The following is a 19,712-nucleotide window of genomic DNA, read 5'->3' as shown; positions in this document are numbered from 1 at the left end:
GGGCGTGCCTGCGTCCCTAGGGGGCAAGGGCGGCCGCGGAGGCCCGAGGGGGGCGGGCCTTGGCCCCGAGTGACGGCCCGCTGGCCCAACCGGTGTGAGAACACAGGGCCTGCCTTCCTGCAGCGTCTTCCGCTCGCCGGCTGCGGCGCCTGGGACGGTTGCGGTGGGTCTGGGCGCTGGGAAGCCGTCCAAGATGATTAAAAAATTCGACAAGAAGGACGAGGAGTCTGGTACGCGCGGCGCTCCGGACGCCCACCCTCAGGCGCAAGGGTTCCCCTTTCCCTCGCCCGTATCCACCTGCTCTGGGGGCGGCCGCAGCGGCGGGGTCTGCCTGAAGCCCCTCCCCCGGCGCCGGGGCCTCCCCTCGGGCCGCGCGCTCCGGGCCGGGAGTCGCCTTGAATTCTCCGCGGCTCCGCCCCGGCGCGTCCCCGCCCCCCGCTCCCGCCCCCGACGGAGCCCCTCAGAGCCGGCCCTCCGTGGGGCCCTGTCGGGGGGCGAGGAGGTGCGCGCGCATGTCTTGGTAGTCTGGGGTTGCTGGTGGGGTTAGGCCCCAGGGCGAGCACCCCCTGTTTTGGGGGCTTGGGTCGACCGGGCCAGGGTTGCGTGTTTATGGACTCTGAAGGGCCTTGATTCTCCTGTTCCCAGGGGTTAAGACTGCCCGGTGGGACACAGCTCATTGAATACGCAGGCATCCAGAAGTGACTTGCGTGTTGATACCTGTCTGTGGTGCAGTGCAAGTGGGGAAGATGCCAAGCCTCTTCAAAAAAAAAAAAAAAAATCTTCAGCTCTTCAGTGGTAGCTGCTCCCACAAGTGTGGTGGAAGGTTGGGTTAGTGGACCTTCATGGCCTCATCCTGCATGGCCTCTTTACATTTGTGATTCTCTGCGAAACTGTTCCTTTCTGCTTCAGTAAATGTGTGAAACACATAAAATAGGGTTTGCTTTTAGGGGAATCCATAGTGTCCTGTCATCTCATTACTCTTGGTGGTGGTGGAACCGACACATTTGTTAACATCCATGGGGTGGGAGAGGGGGAAGCAGGGAATGAAGGCACTCATTTTGGACAGGGTTCCTCTATCAGGAGAAATCCAAGATCTCTCAATATGGCAATGACAGAATTTGTACCAGAATCAAAATTACTTCATCCAACTTACTTGCATATTAGTAATGGTCGTCCTTGTGACTTCCAAGGGATCATTCTGTTTAGGTGAGATCTCCCAAGCATGTACTATCCTCCTTTAGAAAAGTCTGTGCAGTCCAGCTACTGAAGACCTTCTCTTTCTCTTACACTGTAGGTAGTGGTTCCAATCCTTTCCAGCATTTGGAGAAGAGTGCTGTCTTGCAGGAGGTATGGCTTGGATGTGTACAGTGCCTTATAGAGTCTGTTTAAGAATGACAGGCAAAGGGTTGGGGATTTAGCTCAGTAGTAGAGCGCTTGCCTACCAAGCACAAGGCCCTGGGTTTGGTCCCCAGCTCAGAAAAAAAAAATTTAAAAAAAAATAAAAAAAAAAAATAAAAAAAGAAGAATGACAGGCAAAGAACCTAGTAGTATCCTACTAAAGTCAGGATAGCCAAAATAACAATGAGGGACAATGGACCCACCCGACTGTCTGAAAATCAGACTTCCCCCACATTTGATCAAAACTAGAAATTCGTTTACTTATATATTAAAGGTAGCAGAGGAGTGTAGCACAGTGCAGAGGGTGTCCAGTAGAGGAAATGGGAGAGTCTGGAACTCTAGAAGTGTATAGACATGCAGACTCTGCCGTGTGGTAAGTGCAGGGTTACTGGAAGAACTTCCAGAGAGTAAGCTCGTGGTATTCATGTGTAGACAGATACTCTGGTAAAGTCTTTAAAGTTGAAGTTGTCAACCTAAGGGAATAAAGTATAGCCAGGAAAGCAGGCCATATCTGGTAATTATTGTACACCATACCAACTTGAGAGCTTAGACAACTGACATTACTTCGATAGCGTGCCAACATATTGTTAATGTTACTAAAGATGATTTGAGATAGAAAATACACCATTTATAGCATACTATTTTGCATATTTCTGTAGGCACGCATATTTAACGAAACGCCCATCAATCCAAGAAGATGCTTGCATATCTTGACAAAGATTCTTTACTTACTCAACCAGGTAAACTCTTCTGATTTCCTTAGATTTGTGTATTAGAATGGAAATATGTAACCTATAGTGAAGTACTTATTGAAAAGTAGACTTGTTTAAAAAGAAAGCCATGTAATTTGAAAATCCACAGTGTTTGGTTAGAACAATAATGTGTGAAAGTTCTTTAATACAAGGACTGAACTTATATTTCTCTCTAAATTCATGAGGTATTAGACTAGCTAAACATGTACATTTCAATAAATATGTTGATTTCAATTCAACAAATTCTACTTAGAACATACTTGTCACACATATTGATTTTTAGTTTTTAAAGATTTATTTATTTTATGTGTATGGCTTTTATATGCATGTATGTATGTGCATCATGTGTGTGCTTGGTGTTCACAGAGGTCGGAAGAGGGCATCAGGAGGTCCCCTGAGACTAGAGTTACAGAGGTTGGAGCCACCATATGGGTTCTGGGAATCACACCTGGATCCTCTGTAGATTAACAAGTGATCTTAACTGCTGTGCCAACAGCATGTTACATGTATTTTGAGAGCCTTTGAAAATACAATGTAAAGTCAGTCAGATTTCAAGTATTTTGTTTGCTGACTTATTTGGCATAATAATGAAATGTTGAAATTTTTATCTTAATGTTCAGGTTTTATATTAGTATCATCATTACACTAATACTGTCAGTATGATTCTGGACAAGTAATTTAACCATTATATGCCTCATAATGTAAATTAGTTTTATAATACTAATTTTTTAAGCCTTACAGTTGTATAAAATAGTAGATATAAACAGTTATAATAGTGCTAGGCACATAGTTTGTATTCAGAGATATTTTCAATTTATAGCTCAGGAAGTTTTATTGTATACCTGCTGTGTCTTAGTAGGCACTGGAGTTACAAAACCAAAAGAAAGTTTTTTTAAAATTCTGTGTTCTGTTATTGCTATTAATTTTCCTTTTTGCTTTTGAGATTGTAAATACAACCTCAAAAACATTTAGAACCTTAGAAAATAGAATTTTATTTTGTAGACAATATATGTATCTCTATAGATATTTATGTAATATATATTTATATATATAAATTGTACATCTGGATTATTTATATGTAATGGTAAATGTGTTATACTTACCAACTTAAATTCTAAGAAAACATTGAGTTTTTACACTCACTAACTTTGTGTGTGCTTACATCAAGCGCATGTGGCGGTCAGTTCTCTTTCTGTCATGTAGAACCTGGGAATTGAGCTGAAGTCTTCAGGCTTAATGACAAATGTCTTTATCCACTGAGCCATCTCATCAGCACTTTATCAGGAGCTTTTTATCATGTTATTTTATAATTAAAATTTTGTTCTTTTATAAGTTTAATTATATTTTAAAAGTTCGTAATTTAGAGTTCTAACAAAATTTTGCTGTTTGCAAATTGAAACTTGAGAAACCAAACAAACAGCATGTCTGTCCTTGAGCAGCATAGCTGAGGTGGCATGGTAAGGACATCTCGGCTAAACCTGCTGTGACTTAACTCTGCAGAGCATGTTCTGTACTGTGTCAGAAGTGGCTAACTCCATTGTGCCAACAGCATTTGCAGTAGTGAAAGTTGATTCAGAACAGAGTCAGGGTTGGCCAATACCTTTCTTGGAGCAATTAATGTTGAGACAGTTGTCTTGAGAAGAAGATTGCCAAAGGCAGCATAAACTCAGTCACACAGAAAGGTTTGGGAACATTCATTTGTCTCCTTCCCTAGTTCTTGGTAGAATATTATGAGAAAAGTAAACAAACAAAAACCCCAAACACTTCAAAATTTCTACTGGAATTGACAGAGCCACAAGTTCTGAATTGCAAGTCTAAAAGTGTAATTTAAGATTGTCCCTATATAAAGAATCCTACAGGCCTCTGGGTATTTGGTAAGTTTCACAGTAAAAAAGGTCTCTCTCTTGTTGATAACTTGCTTAACAATAGTTGTAAACTCTTGTTATACTTTGTCCTTCATCCTAAACTTATGACATTTTTTAAAATTTGACTTAATTTTTTACTTACTCACTTTACATCCCGCTCACTGCCCCCTCCTGGTCACTCCCTCCCACAATCCTTCCTCCTCCCCTTTCCCCTTCTCCTCCATGCCAGTGGGGGCCCCCTGAATATACTAACCTCGCCCCCTACCCCCGGCACTTCATGTCTCTGCAAAGTTAGGCACTTCCTCTCCAACCGAGGCCAGACAAGGCAGCCCAGCTAGAAGACCATTTCCCATTTATAGGCAATACCTTTGGGATAGTCCCAGTTCCAGTTGTTTTAGACCCATATGAAGGTCAAGCTGCACATCTGCTACATATGAGCGGGAAGGCCTAGGTTCAGCCCATGTATGCTCTTTGGTTGGTGGTTCAGACTCTGAGAGCCCCAAGGGTCCAGGTTAGTTGACTCTCTTGGTCTTCCTGTGGAGTTCCTATCCCCTTCTAGACCCACAATCCTTCTTCCTAGTCTTGTGTAAGAATTCCCAATCTCCATCCATTGTGTGACTGTGGTGTCTGTGTCTGTCTGAGTCAGCTGCTGGTGGAGCCTCTCAGAGGACAGCATGCATCTGTCTGCAAGCACAACAGAGCATCAATAATGTCAGAATTGGTGCTTGCCCATGGGATGGGTCTCAATTTAGGCCTGTTATTCTTTGGCCATTCCCTCAGTCTCTGACCCCTCCTCCATGCCTGTATTACTTCTACACAGGATAAATTTTGGGTTGAAAGTTTTGTGGGTAGGTTGGTGACTCTGTCACCCCACTGGGGTTCCTGTCTATAGAAGTGGTTTCTTCAGATTCCATGTCTCTGATGTAGTGAGTCATAGCTAAGATCACCCCCATTGATTCTTAGGTGCTTTCCTTGTCCCAGGCCATGTTAAAACATTTTTTAAATAAAAATTCTTATACTCATGGCAAATAGATGTAAAACAACTTGTATTTTATGTAAAATAAAGATTAAGCCCAATACTTTATGCAGGATTACTTTAGTGGAAGAAGTAAATGTTGAAATGGTAATATTTAAGAAGTTTATGACTAGAAATGTCTTGAAGATTAGTGAACACATTCTCTGGCCGTGTACTGCTTGATGAGCAGCGTTGGCATGCTTGGGAGCTTTTACTGAGTGAAAAGTACCCTGCTCCCCCAAGAGTTCTTGGAGGGGACAGGATTTTGACAAGGTCTTTAAATGATCTGTTATTCATGTCACAGGTTGTAAGATCCAAATCATACTTCTAAGGGTATAAAGAGTTTAGGGTCAGGGTTTGGGATCTATAGCAGCCCTTGAAACAAAAATAAGGGGAATCTAGATCCTTCTCTTTTGTTTTAAGCCCTGAGTTGCCATAAATTCTTGGATTCCTCATAAGCAATCCTTTTCAGTTTTGTATCTATTATACACCTGTCCTGTCCTGGACATGTGCCAGGCATTAGACTGGAAATGCTCAAGGTGCAAGCCCTCCTTTTAGGTTGTGTGACCTTATCATGCAATGCAGATTAAAAATTATTCTTACTACAGTATTTTGCCTCCCAGTATATTCTTAAAGGAAATATAAGCAGTTTCTGTTAAAAATGTAGACACTACAATTCCAGAACTCCTAAGAGTGGTGTGCTATTTTGAATTATTTTAAATAACAAGTCTCTAAGTGGCCCTGAGGGTTTTTTTCTCCCCTGCAGGTTTTTAAATTGAAAACAGAAAAGTTGCCAAGAGGCAGAATGTTTATAAAGAGACTTCCTCCTGAATTCAATGATTTTTTTAATCAAATGAGAAATAAAGAGAAAATTCTTAATATCTATATTTTTTTAGTTTAAAAAAATTCTTTTAAATTTTACTTAGGGTGAACACTTCGGAACTATGGAAGCTACAGAAGCCTTCTTTGCAATGACTCGATTGTTTCAATCTAATGATGTAAGTCTTTTTTATTCTTTTATGATGAAACAATTTATTTTCCACAGGGAATGTAGAGTGTTCCAAATTAAAGAGGGTTGCTTAAATGTTTAAAATTACTTTAAAACCGTTTATCTTTATAAAACTTATCAGTGCCTTAAAACAATATGTGAATGTGGAAGAATTAAAGTATATAGTAAAAGGCTGTCTCTGAAGTCCCTGGGGAACTGGTCATACCTGTAGGCCCACATCTGTCAGTTCCTAGTCAAGGTTTTAGTGGGCCTGGATTGCTGGCAGTGGGGCTGGCAATTGAGAAGAGCTGGACTTGGAGTCGGGGCTCAGCAAGCCTGTTGGCATCTCTGTAGCTGCCTCTCGTTCCCTAGGTCACCTCACTGCTCTGAGTGTGATAGCTGCTGCTTTCTTCTGTTTTCTCAGTGTGGCACATTTCTTCTCAGCTCAGGTTTAATACAGAAACTTACAGGGAGTCGGTTTCTGTGAGACACATTTCTTAGCTTTCTGCTAGCACATATTTGCCAACATCTTTTTTTTTTTTTGATTTAGAGAATACTTTATTAGTTTTTGTAATCAAACCCACGTAGATAAGACCTTACATATTTAATACAGTGCGTTACCCCTGTAAAAATGGAAAAAACTTAAGTTCAACATTTCTAGACCAATATGGCTGTTAATTTCTGTACAGTGCCAACTCAACACAGTAAACGGGGATACTTTGTTCCAAAGTTGACAGCACAGCTAAAGTTTCCAAAAATTCAAATTAAATATCTGTATATATATATTTATATTTATATAAAAAGACCAATAATAGCAGTGTGTTATGCATCAACAGCAGCAACAGCTTTTCCAGGTTCTGCAGTCATCTGAACAAAACTGTAGAGACATCCAGCACACTCCATTAAAAAAAAAAAAAAAGTAAAAAAACAAAACCCGAGAAAACAGCATAGTTCTGTTACTCTTGTGGTACCTGGCACCATTTTTTTTTTTAAATTAGCTTCTCAATCATCATCTGGAAAGAAAACATTCTGAGCAACATCATTAAAAACAGCTCTGATAAAGCACGGTCACTACTACGTATCATAAAGCAGGTACAAGCTATTTTACATCCACAGAGGTATGATACATACTGTCCTACATCTATAATACTAGAGGATACAATTTAAAAGGCATTATTTGAGACTTGATTCTACTTTTCCAGCAGAGGGCCCAAAGGATGGTGTGACACAGCTTTGTAAAGAAACATACTCTAGTTTGTTTTGGTTCTTTTTTTCGGAGCTGGGGACCGAACCCAGGGCCTTGTGCTTCCTAGGTAAGCGCTCTGCCACTGAGCTAAATCCCCAGCCCCAACATCTTTTTATATATATTGTATATCAGCACAAGCTACATTTTGTGTCCAGTTCCCAGGACTCTCTAGGATTTGAGTCTATCTGTTTAGCTAGATAATGAAGAATTTTAGAAGTAGTTCTTCAGGCCCCTATAAGACAGTTATGTTAAGGGAAGCCTTAATATATGCTTAGGCAGAGGGAGAGCAATCCCCTGAAAGATTTTTTTTTTCTTTTCCCAACGTGGAGAGGTTTAATGAGAGAAAAAGAGTAGAAGGGAGGAAAGACCGGCCATGGGCATGTGGAGTGGGGGATGGGGAAGGGGACAAGAGCAGCGAAAAGCAAAGAGCAAGAGTGAAAGATAACTTTTACTGACAAAAGATTCTTGGTAGAATTTGGGGTTTCAGGAACCTTCATCAGAGTCTGCCCGTCTGTCCCACTCAGTTTTCAAATTCTCTCCCTTGCCAGTCAAGTTCTCCAGGGGTATGGCTTGAATTTGTTCTTAAATTAAACTTTCTGCAGGATCTGCCTTCCCAGTTTTGGGGTCTCACAGCCATGGCAAAAGGCTCTCTGGCTCCTTCTTAGACTTTTAGCTGTTCATTTAAGCCTGTTAAACTCTTCATTTTCTTTTAAGAAAAAATGTGTGTGTATATGTGTGTGATGTGCATGTGCATGCATGCCGTGGTGCCTGTGTGGCGGTCAGAGGACAACTTGTAGGACTCAGGTCTCTCTTTCCACCACCAAAGTCCTGGGGTTGGAACTCAGGCCTTCAATATCGGTAGCAAGTGCCTTTACCTGCTGAACCATCTTGTTGGCCCCTAAACAAGTTATTTTTAACATCTTAAGTTTTAACAACCTAATTTTTATTAAAATGTACTCTGGCAACAACTGCTTACTTACCCAAAGCTTTGTCCTCTGTATGTCTTTGCAAGTGATGATTTAAATATTTATGCTATTTAATACTATTGACTACTTAGATTCCACCAGTCTGAAAAGAGAAGTGATTTCATGTTCCTGGCCTTCAGGACATGCTTCCTTTTAATGACTCCTACAGTAACAGTTCAAGGATCAATTAGAGAAGCAGAGCCAGTATGAGTATTATGGGATTAGGTATTTCCTTCAGGAATTAGACTAGAAAAGTAGGCATTTCAAGTTGTTGGAGTAGGGTGTACAGACTTGCTGTTAGAAAAGTCAGGCAAGGCTATATGTGGATATGATCTTGCAGTCAGGTACCTGATGTTGGACCGGATGGGGTTAGTAAATGGTTATAGGATTACTGGGTTATGAGTGCTGACAGAATACACAGGGTTGTCAGAGCCACATGGTGGCTATCACTGATAGAGGCTCTGACATTACAATGAGTCTCTGTCATCATGCATGATGGTGAGTAATATGGTGCAAAGGGCATAACCTTTCAGACCAGAACATTTGTAGGAAGGAAGTACATTGAAAGAAGGTGGTGTCAATAGCTAAAAAGGCAGTAAGGAGACCATGAGGAAGAAAACAGCCACCATTTAGAAAGTTACAGGGCAGTTCTTAGGGAAATTTTCAGTTAGAAGGATAGGAACATTTACGGAAGAGTTTGAAGATGCTAAGAGATTTTCTGATGAGGAACCAAAGGACCTGACTGTGTGTGTGTGTTTGTGGAAGGATGGAAGATAGAATTGTTGATAAACCTTTTAAATAATGTCTGTAGAATCTGTACTGATACCTATCATTTTGATATGGCTAAATTATATATTCTTGCATTCCTTAGAGTTTTGTCTAGAGGCTTGTACCTTACCGGTATCTTCAAGGAGCAAGCTTTTTCATTCATGGACTGTTTTTCCCTATTAATATTTATCTTTCAAAGTAATCTTGGGGAAATAGAATAGTTGGTAGAGTGCCTGACGTGCATGCATGAAGCCCTGGGTTTTACTATCCAGACCCCCTGAAGCAAGAGAGTGAGCAAATAAGAGCAAGAGAAGAGAACCTAAGAAAAACAAGTACATAGATTTGTGTAACCACTATATAAATGAAGATATACAGACATTTGCTGCAGGACTGGGTAAAACCAGACAAGTCATTGTGAAGGACCAAACCGTGCAGACTGTTGAGCTACAGCTTTAGCTCCACTGCAGCAGTACTGGGATCAGTTGACATCAGTGGGGAAAGGAGCGTCTCACTGTACAAATTACTCCTCCTTCGATGTCAAGAACCACATTTCTGTTGTGTTTCCAGCTGTGTAAAGGGCTGGTTTGCCCTGCTATACTAGAAAACCAGACAACAGAGCAGCTTTCAGACTGGGTATCCAGAGTGCAAGGGGTGTGATCTGAAGGGAAGCAAGCAAGATGAGCCCTGGGATTGCACCATTAGCTGCCCAGAGGCAGACTACAGGCATTGGGAAGGTCGGGTGGAGCTGGGAATGTTTAGGGAAGATAACAGAGAGAAAGGAGAAAAGTGAGTGTGAAAATGGATGTACTTGAAGATAGCCATAAAGACAGCCTGAAATGAGCTGAAGAAAGAAAGGCAACAAAATGAAGAGCATTAGTGACATATGAGATAATGTTTTCAGAATTTCTGGCAGTTATCCTAAATTGCTTCATGAACTTATTAAAATCTAATATTCATCTTTATCTTTTCCCTGCTTATGGGAAATTTGATACTCTTAGGCACTCCTACCATATATATGAATATGTAACATAAACATGTCATATATATATATATTTCTAAGTATATTTTTATATAGAGAGAAATATAGCTTTTTTTAGCTTTTTTATTTCACTCAAATTTGTCTTTACTACTTTTTCCTTCCTACTTTTCATTCCTTGATATATGTTCCCTCCCCTCTTTTCCTTTTCCCTTCCTCCCACCCTTCCTTCCTTCCCTCCTCCCACCCTTCCTTCCTTCCCTCCTCCCACCCTTCCTTCCTTCCCTCCTTCCTTCCTTCCTTCCTTCCTTCCTTCCTTCCTTCCTTCCTTCCCTCCCTCCCTCCTTCCTTCCTTCCTTCCTTCCTTCCTTCCTTCCTTCCTTCCTTCCTTCCTTCCTTCCTCGTGTTAAATCATACTGAGAACCATTATTTTCTTCTCTTTTCTTTGGTTCAGTGATGTCAAGCAGGTTCTCTTTATAGCTTACACTCCGAACTGAGTCTGATGTGTATGAGTTTCTATACTTAAAAGACACTGAAGATATTTAGAAAGAGGCTGGACAGACTGAAGGAGCCTGGGGTCTGCAAGTAAATCAGAGATGCAGCTGAGATTTGAGCAGGAACCTTCTCACTTTGGATCCTGTTGTTCATCTGTAAATTTTGATAACTTAAAATGGAAGCTGATTATCCAGTAACGAGTCATTTTAGAGGAACATTGGTGCTCACTAAGTGGAGGGGTGTCTTATTTAGGGTTTCTATTGCTGTGAAGAGACACCATGACCACAGCAACTCTTATAAAGGACAACATTTAATTGAGGCTGGCTTATAGTTTCAGAGGTTCAGTCCATTATCAGCATGGCAGGAAACATGGCAACATGCAGGTTTGATGCTAGAGAAGGGACTGAACATTCTACATATTGATCCACAGGCAGCAGGAAGACCACACCTCGTAATAATGCTACTCCCTATGAGCCTATGGGGACCAATTACATTCAGACTGCCATAGGGGAGAATATAATTAGCATGTTTCTGCATACAGAAATTTAAAATTTAAAAATTTTAAAAACACATTTCTGAGATAAGTCATTATCACTTTAAACAATTATATCTTTGTAGACGAGGAATTGAATTTTTAAGACTTTGCTTTTATGTTTTTTTCAAGTATCAGTGCATTAAGTATTTGTGTTTAAGAAGTAATATTTTGAGTATTTTTTACCCATATAGTTTTAGTAGATTTTTAAAAGGTAGATATTTTAAAGAATTCTTCCCTTATTTTTAATGTAGGTATTAGGAGTTGATTCTTTGTTTTCACCATTTGGATTCCAGGGATTAAACTCAGGCTATCAGACTTGGTGGAAAGCCCTTTACCAATGAACCATCTTGCTGGCTGAAGAATATCTCTCTTAATATACTTGCTAGTTTTACTTAAAATAACTTAAAAGGTTTCTACAATAATCTCTTACCATCTATAAATACACTTTCAGCAAACATTGAGGAGAATGTGCTACCTTACCATCAAGGAAATGGCCACTATCTCTGAGGATGTGATCATTGTCACAAGCAGGTATGTAAGTAATGAGTCATGAACAAAAGACTTAGTAATTATGGAATATTTTCTCTTTTTGTTGACTGCCAATAAGAATTTATAAGAATACCATATCTTAAATCATTCGTTTTCAAAAGGCAGTTGTCATGTAATATTGGTTACTCTCTTAGAGATTTGAAATTTCTTTTGACTGCTAATAACAATTTACAAGAATGTTATATCTTAAACCATTCTTTTCTAAAACATGGTTATCATCATCTAAAAATGTGCTAAAAAGGTTACAAGGATAAAGGTTGTGGATCCTTTTTTTTAAAGTTTATAAAAATAGGGGCTGGAGAGATGGCCCATGTGGGTAAGAGTATTTCCTGTTGTTGTGGAGAACCTGGGTTCAGTTTCCAGTACTCACTTTATGGTCCCTAACCATGTATAGCTGTAGCTATCAGGGATCTAACACCTTCTTCTGGCCCCTGTGGACACCAGGCCCACACATCAATTGCGTGTGCGCACGCACACACACACACACACACACACTCACTCACTCGCACACACACACACACACACACACACACACACACCTGCAAACAAATGTTCATATACATAAAATACATTTTTTTCCTGTATTTCTGAGACAGGGTTTCTTTGTATAACAACCCTGGAAGTCCTGAAACTTGCTTTGTAAATCAGGCTGGCCTTAAACTCACAGAGATCCACCTGCTTCTATGCCCCAAGTGCTGGGATTAAAGGCATGTGTCATCATACTAGGCATAAGAACATTTTTTAAGTTCATAAAAATAAATTAATATAAGCAAAACTACAAAGTGACTGTTTACTGAAGTAAGGTTAACACCTTACTTCAACAAATATACAACAAATAGTATCAAAAGGCTATCATTTTACATACAAAGAACTTTTATCCTTAAAAAGTTACTTAGGGATAGTTTACAAAGTAACCATTCTAAAGATCTAAATATCTTTAGATAGTCACTGTCAGGAATACCCAGAATAAGTAAATTAACAATTTAAGATAAAAGTATACATACTCATCAGGTCATCAGAAAGCGAAGAGTAGCAGTTAACACCACAGGGACTGATGCTCTGGTACACAGGTTAAAAATTGACTTTAGTGTTCCTAGAAAGCACTTAAGCTGCATTTATGACTAATGAATTTCATCCTCAGTAATACATTCTGGATTATTTATCTGTTGCATGTCTATCATTGTTAAAATTCTTAATTAGTAATGTAATAGTCACATAGGAAATATTCAAGCTCTTGGAATTACTTTTGAAAAATATTCAATCATATGAAAAATTCCTTAATAAATATAATGCTAAGTGGAAGTTGAATCAATCTGCATTTCTATATAATCTGACTTTAAAAACTATTTTATGTATATGTATGTAAGAATATGTTGGTAAATACAGTAGTTATATTAATAGTAGTTTATCTTTGGCTGCTTTGAATTATGGCTAATATTTAAATCTTTGGCAATTTCTAGATATCTTAGAATGAAATCTGTATAATTTATAGTAAAATACATTATGTTACACTTTAGTAGTTGCCTTTTAAGTGTTAAGTATAACTCATTTAACTGAATATAGTTTTCATAAAATAGTACATTTTGAAGGAAGATGTTTATGTTTAGTTGTGTTTAGTATAGTTTCTATTAAAGCTTTCAGTTGGAAATATCAGAAAAGCAGATGTAAACAGTGACTTAAAAAGATGAAAATTTATTTCCCCTCATATAGCTGTAAGTCTGGAGGCTTAGCCTAGCTGGTGCTGCTGCAGCCATTTTACAGTGGCAGGACTAGTATCACTTGGATTCCTTTGGATGTGCTCCATCATTGCAAAATAGATGCTTGAATTACTGGCAGTGTCCCATGTTCAAGCAGGAGAACTACTGGGAAGGAGCCAAGGGGTGCCAGCACCATCTGCGCCTTTTATCAGGAGTGCAGTAGCATTTCCTGAGGCAATTTTTAGATTTCATTCGGCACATCTATATTATATGACTATCCTTAGGAGGCCAGAAAGTAAGTTTTTAGCTTTTATAGTCCAAGTACTAGGGGCAGGTAAGGGAGAAGTGATTGAAAATGTTGTCCTCCACAAACGAGAAACAGAAAGCCTTCAGTTACATTTTTTGACTCCCTAAATGCTTGAAAAGTTAAAGACAAATAATGATGTTTGTTTCAGTGGTTAATACTTCCCTCTGAGCCTTATTAGATATGATTAGAGTTTACTTCTAGTGCTCTTAAGTGATTAGTAAGCATGGTAGGTTGGATAACTGTCCCCTGATGATGCCCATGTCCAAATTCTCAGGACCTGTGAATATGACATATTCTATGGCAAAGGGCAGTTAAAGCTGATAGGAGTATTCTGGTTTATTCATGTAGTCCTTTAAAAAGTTAAGCATTCTTAAAAATGAGTAGAGGGCTAGAGACAGATGGCTCAGCAGTAAAGAGTGCTTGTTGCTTTCCCAGATAACCCAGGTTTGGTTTCCAGCACACTAGGTAGCTTACAACCATCTGTAACTCTAGTTCTCTAAGGGATCCAACACCCTCTTCTGGTGTCCTTATGCTATTCAAACACATGCATACATGCACAGACACACAGACACACACACACACACACACACACACACACAAATAAAATAATAAAAACATGTCTTTATAAAAATGCAAGTGGGAAACAGAAAAGTGTCAGTCAAAAGATATGATGTAGCAAAGTCAGAGATGCTGTTAAAGATTTGAAAATAAAGAGGCGGGGTTGGGGATTTAGCTCAGTGGTAGAGCGTTAGCAAGCGCAAGGCCCTGGGTTCGGTCCCCAGCTCCGAAAAAAAAAAAAATAAAGAGGCACAGGTGACCTCTGAAGTTGGGACTAATGAACTTTCTGTTAATAAAACAATGCCTTGGGCCAGGTTCTTTAAAAAGTAGGGAGGTTTGTTAGTTCATTTGTGGCTAAAAGTTCAAGATTGGTATCTTTGTTCTGTTGCTATGATATAATATAGGGACTGGAGAGATGGCCAATGACCTAAGGGAAGAGGGTTTGTTCTGGCTTACGGTTTCAGACAGTTATAATTTGTCATGATGGGGAGATATGACTGCAGGCAGGGAAGGCATGGTGGCAGAAGCTGGGGGCTGGCTGACTTCATTTCATCCATATTCAAAAACTGACGGTAAAAAGGAAATGATATGGTCTATAAGGCCTCAAGGGCTGCTGCTCCTGGTGATCCACTTCCTTTGGCAAGGTTTCACCTCCTAAAGGTTCCATAACTTTCTTAAATAGCACTACCAGCGAAGGACCAAGTGTTCAAACACATACATGAACCGATGGAGGACATTTCTTATTCAAATTACAACACTTGAGTAGCTCCATCTCTTTGGTGAGCCCTTAGCTGAGGGCTCCATGGATTATAATATAATTCAGCATCATAATAGTGGAATCTATAAGATCAGGTGGTAAGACCAGAAATCAGAGGGATTCAGGGAGCCAGTATTTTTGGGTTTTGTTGTTGTTATTGTTATTGTTTTATAACAACTTCATTTCACAGAAATAGTCATGTCTTGAGAGAACTTTCAACCTCTGGGGTTAGTGTCCCTAGTAACTTGATACCTTTTACAGAGTCCTACTGATCTAGGCTCCATCACCTCCATACTGCCATACTGGGCACTAAGCTTCCAGCAGCTGGATCTTTCCAGGTCATGCACAAACCCAGGAGCCCCTGTAGCTTTAAAAATACAGGCCTCAAATGTCTCAATTTTACCTAGTAAGACCTGTTTTGGACATCAATTCATTAACTGTAAACTAACTACAACATAAAATAAATGTTACTCTACCCCTTTTAACTTTGTGGTATTTTTTTTTTTTTTTAGGATTTAAAAGGAACTTTATTTTATTTTTTTTTTTTACATTTTTTTTTTTATTAACTTGAGTATTTCTTATATACATTTCGAGTGTTATTCCCTTTCCCGGTATCCGGGCAAACATCCCCCTCCCCGCTCCCCTTCCTTATGGGTGTTCCCCTCCCAACCCTCCCCCCATTGCCGCCCTCCTCCCACCAGTCTAGTTCACTGGGGGTTCAGTCTTAGCAGGACCCAGGGCTTCCCCTTCCACTGGTGCTCTTACTAGGATATTCATTGCTACCTATGAGGTCAGAGTCCAGGGTCAGTCCATGTATAGTCTTTAGGTAGTGGCTTAGTCCCTGGAAGCTCTGGTTGCTTGGCATTGTTGTACATATGGGGTCTCGAGCCCCCTTCAAGCTCTTCCAGTTCTTTCTCTGATTCCTTCAACGGGGGTCCTATTCTCAATTCAGTGGTTTGCTGCTGGCATTCACCTCTGTATTTGCTGTATTCTGACTGTGTCTCTCAGGAGCGATCTACATCCGGCTCCTGTCAGCCTGCCCTTTTTGCTTCATCCATCTTGTCTAATTGGGTGGCTGTATATGTATGGGCCACATGTGGGGCAGGCTCTGAATGGGTGTTCCTTCAGTCTCTGTTTTAATCTTTGCTTCTCTCTTCCCTGCCAAGGGTATTCTTTTTCCTCATTTAAAGAAGGAGTGAAGCATTCACATTTTGATCATCCGTCTTGAGTTTCATTTGTTCTAGGGATCTAGGGTAATTCAAGCATTTGGGCTAATAGCCACTTATCAATGAGTGCATACCATGTATGTCTTTCTGTGATCGGGTTAGCTCACTCAGGATGATGTTTTCCAGTTCCAACCATTTGCCAACGAATAAAGTCGTTGTTTTTGATAGCTGAGTAATATTCCATTGTGTAGATGTACCACATTTTCTGTATCCATTCCTCTGTTGAAGGGCATCTGGGTTCTTTCCAGCTTCTGGCTATTATAAATAAGGCTGCAATGAACATAGTGGAGCACGTGTCTTTTTTATATGTTGGGGCATCTTTTGGGTATATGCCCAAGAGAGGTATAACTGGATCCTCAGGCAGTTCCATGTCCAATTTTCTGAGGATCCTCCAGACTGATTTCCAGAATGGTTGTACCAGTTTGCAATCCCACCAACAATGGAGGAGTGTTCCTCTTTCTCCACATCCTCGCCAGCATCTGTTGTCCCCTGAGTTTTTGATCTTAGCCATTCTCACTGGTGTGAGGTGAAATCTCAGGGTTGTTTTGATTTGCATTTCGCTTATGACTAAAGATGTTGAACATTTCTTTAGGTGTTTCTCAGCCATTCGGCATTCCTCAGCTGTGAATTCTTTGTTTAGCTCTGAACCCCATTTTTTAATAGGGTTATTTGTTTCCCTGCGGTCTAACTTCTTGAGTTCTTTGTATATTTTGGATATAAGGCCTCTATCTGTTGTAGGATTGGTAAAGATCTTTTCCCAATCTGTTGGTTGCCGTTTTGTCCTAACCACAGTGTCCTTTGCCTTACAGAAGCTTTGCAGTTTTATGAGATCCCATTTGTCGATTCTTGATCTTAGAGCGTAAGCCATTGGTGTTTTGTTTAGGAAATTTTTTCCAGTGCCCATGTGTTCCAGATGCTTCCCTAGTTTTTCTTCTATTAGTTTGAGTGTGTCTGCTTTGATGTGGAGGTCCTTGATCCACTTGGACTTAAGCTTTGTACAGGGTGATAAGCATGGATCGATCTGCATTCTTCTACATGTTGACCTCCAGTTGAACCAGCACCATTTGCTGAAAATGCTATCTTTTTTCCATTTGATGGTTTTGGCTCCTTTGTCAAAAATCAAGTGACCATAGGTGTGTGGGTTCATTTCTGGGTCTTCAATTCTATTCCATTGGTCTATCTGTCTGTCTCTGTACCAATACCATGCAGTTTTTATCACTATTGCTCTGTAATACTGCTTGAGTTCAGGGATAGTGATTCCCCCTGAAGTCCTTTCATTGTTGAGGATAGCTTTAGCTATCCTGGGTTTTTTGTTATTCCAGATGAATTTGCAAATTGTTCTGTCTAACTCTTTGAAGAATTGGATTGGTATTTTGATGGGGATTGCATTGAATCTGTAGATTGCTTTTGGTAAAATGGCCATTTTTACTATATTAATCCTGCCAATCCATGAGCATGGGAGATCTTTCCATCTTCTGAGGTCTTCTTCAATTTCCTTCTTCAGTGTCTTGAAGTTCTTATTGTACAGATCTTTTACTTGCTTTGTTAAAGTCACACCGAGGTACTTTATATTATTTGGGTCTATTATGAAGGGTGTCGTTTCCCTAATTTCTTTCTCGGCTTGTTTCTCTTTTGTATAGAGGAAGGCAACTGATTTATTTGAGTTAATTTTGTACCCAGCCACTTTGCTGAAGTTGTTTATCAGCTTTAGTAGTTCTCTGGTGGAACTTTTGAGATCACTTAAATATACTATCATATCATCTGCAAATAGTGATATTTTGACTTCTTCTTTTCCGATCTGTATCCCCTTGACCTCCTTTTGTTGTCTGATTGCTCTGGCTAGAACTTCAAGAACTATATTGAATAAGTAGGGAGAGAGTGGGCAGCCTTGTCTAGTCCCTGATTTTAGTGGGATTGCTTCAAGTTTCTCTCCATTTAGTTTAATGTTAGCAACTGGTTTGCTGTATATGGCTTTTACTATGTTTAGGTATGGGCCTTGAATTCCTATTCTTTCCAGGACTTTTATCATGAAGGGGTGTTGAATTTTGTCAAATGCTTTCTCAGCGTCTAATGAAATGATCATGTGGTTTTGTTCTTTCAGTTTGTTTATATAATGGATCACGTTGATGGTTTTCCGTATATTAAACCATCCCTGCATGCCTGGGATGAAGCCTACTTGGTCATGGTGGATGATTGTTCTGATGTGCTCTTGGATTCGGTTTGCCAGAATTTTGTTGAGTATTTTTGCGTCGATATTCATAAGGGAAATTGGTCTGAAGTTCTCTTTCTTTGTTGTGTCTTTGTGTGGTTTAGGTATAAGAGTAATTGTGGCTTCGTAGAAGGTATTCGGTAGTGATCCATCTGTTTCAATTTTGTGGAATAGTTTGGATAATATTGGTATGAGGTCTTCTGTGAAGGTTTGATAGAATTCTGCACTAAACCCGTCTGGACCTGGGCTCTTTTTGGTTGGGAGACCTTTAATGACTGCTTCTATTTCCTTAGGAGTTATGGGGTTGTTTTACTGGTTTATCTGTTCCTGATTTAACTTCGGTACCTGGTATCTGTCTAGGAAATTGTCCATTTCCTGAAGATTTTCAAGTTTTGTTGAATATAGGTTTTTATAGTAAGATCTGATGATTTTTTGAATTTCCTCTGAATCTGTTGTTATGTCTCCCTTTTCATTTCTGATTTTGTTAATTTGGACGCACTCTCTGTGTCCTCTCGTTAGTCTGGCTAAGGGTTTAATCTATCTTGTTGATTTTCTCAAAGAACCAACTTTTGGTTCTGTTGATTCTTTCTATGGTCCTTTTTGTTTCTACTTGGTTGATTTCAGCTCTGAGTTTGATTATTTCCTGCCTTCTACTCCTCCTGGGTGTATTTGCTTCTTTTTGTTCTAGAGCTTTTAGATGTGCTGTCAAGCTGGTGACATATGCTCTTTCCTGTTTCTTTCTGCAGGCACTCAGCGCTATGAGTTTTCCTCTTAGCACAGCTTTCATTGTATCCCATAAGTTTGGGTATGTTGTACCTTCATTTTCATTAAATTCTAAAAAGTTTTTAATTTCTTTATTTCTTCCTTGACCAGGTTATCATTGAGTAGAGCATTGTTCAATTTCCAAGTATATGTGGGCATTCTTCCTTGATTGTTATTGAAGACCAGTTTTAGGCCGTGGTGGTCCGATAGCACGCATGGGATAATTTCTATCTTTCTGTACCTGTTGAGGCCCGTTTTTTGACCAATTATATGGTCAGTTTTGGAGAAAGTACCATGAGGAGCTGAGAAGAAGGTATATCCTTTTGCTTTAGGATAGAATGTTCTATAAATATCCGTTAAGTCCATTTGGCTCATGACTTCTCTTAGTCTGTCTACATCTCTGTTTAATTTCTGTTTCCATGATCTGTCCATTGATGAGAGTGGTGTGTTGAAATCTCCCACTATTATTGTGTGAGGTGCAATGTATGTTTTGAGCTTTAGTAAGGTTTCTTTTACATATGTAGGTGCCCTTGTATTTGGGGCATAGATATTTAGGATTGAGAGTTCATCCTGGTGGATTTTTCCTTTGATGAATATGAAGTGTCCTTCCTTATCTTTTTTGATGACTTTTAGTTGAAAATTGA

General features: G+C 39.7%; 1 protein-coding gene across 1 annotated transcript in view; it reads left to right on the top strand.

Annotated features, from left to right (window-relative positions):
• Nucleotides 1-94: 94 nt before the first annotated feature.
• Nucleotides 95-19,712, top strand: part of Copg2 (COPI coat complex subunit gamma 2) — a 135,499-nt gene continuing 115,881 nt past the window's right edge. Inside the window, exons 1-5 of the mRNA NM_001106929.2 lie at nt 95-230; nt 1,295-1,347; nt 2,058-2,138; nt 5,957-6,028; nt 11,455-11,534. Of these exons, the coding sequence (NP_001100399.1) occupies nt 194-230; nt 1,295-1,347; nt 2,058-2,138; nt 5,957-6,028; nt 11,455-11,534 (323 nt within the window). The 5' untranslated portion in view covers nt 95-193. The remainder of the gene's footprint in view (nt 231-1,294; nt 1,348-2,057; nt 2,139-5,956; nt 6,029-11,454; nt 11,535-19,712) is intronic.

Source organism: Rattus norvegicus, chromosome 4 (assembly GCF_036323735.1).
Source record: "Rattus norvegicus strain BN/NHsdMcwi chromosome 4, GRCr8, whole genome shotgun sequence".
Taxonomy (NCBI): Eukaryota; Metazoa; Chordata; class Mammalia; order Rodentia; family Muridae; genus Rattus; species Rattus norvegicus.
Note: the sequence above shows the minus strand (reverse complement) of the source record. Positions and strands in the feature narration are given on the sequence as shown.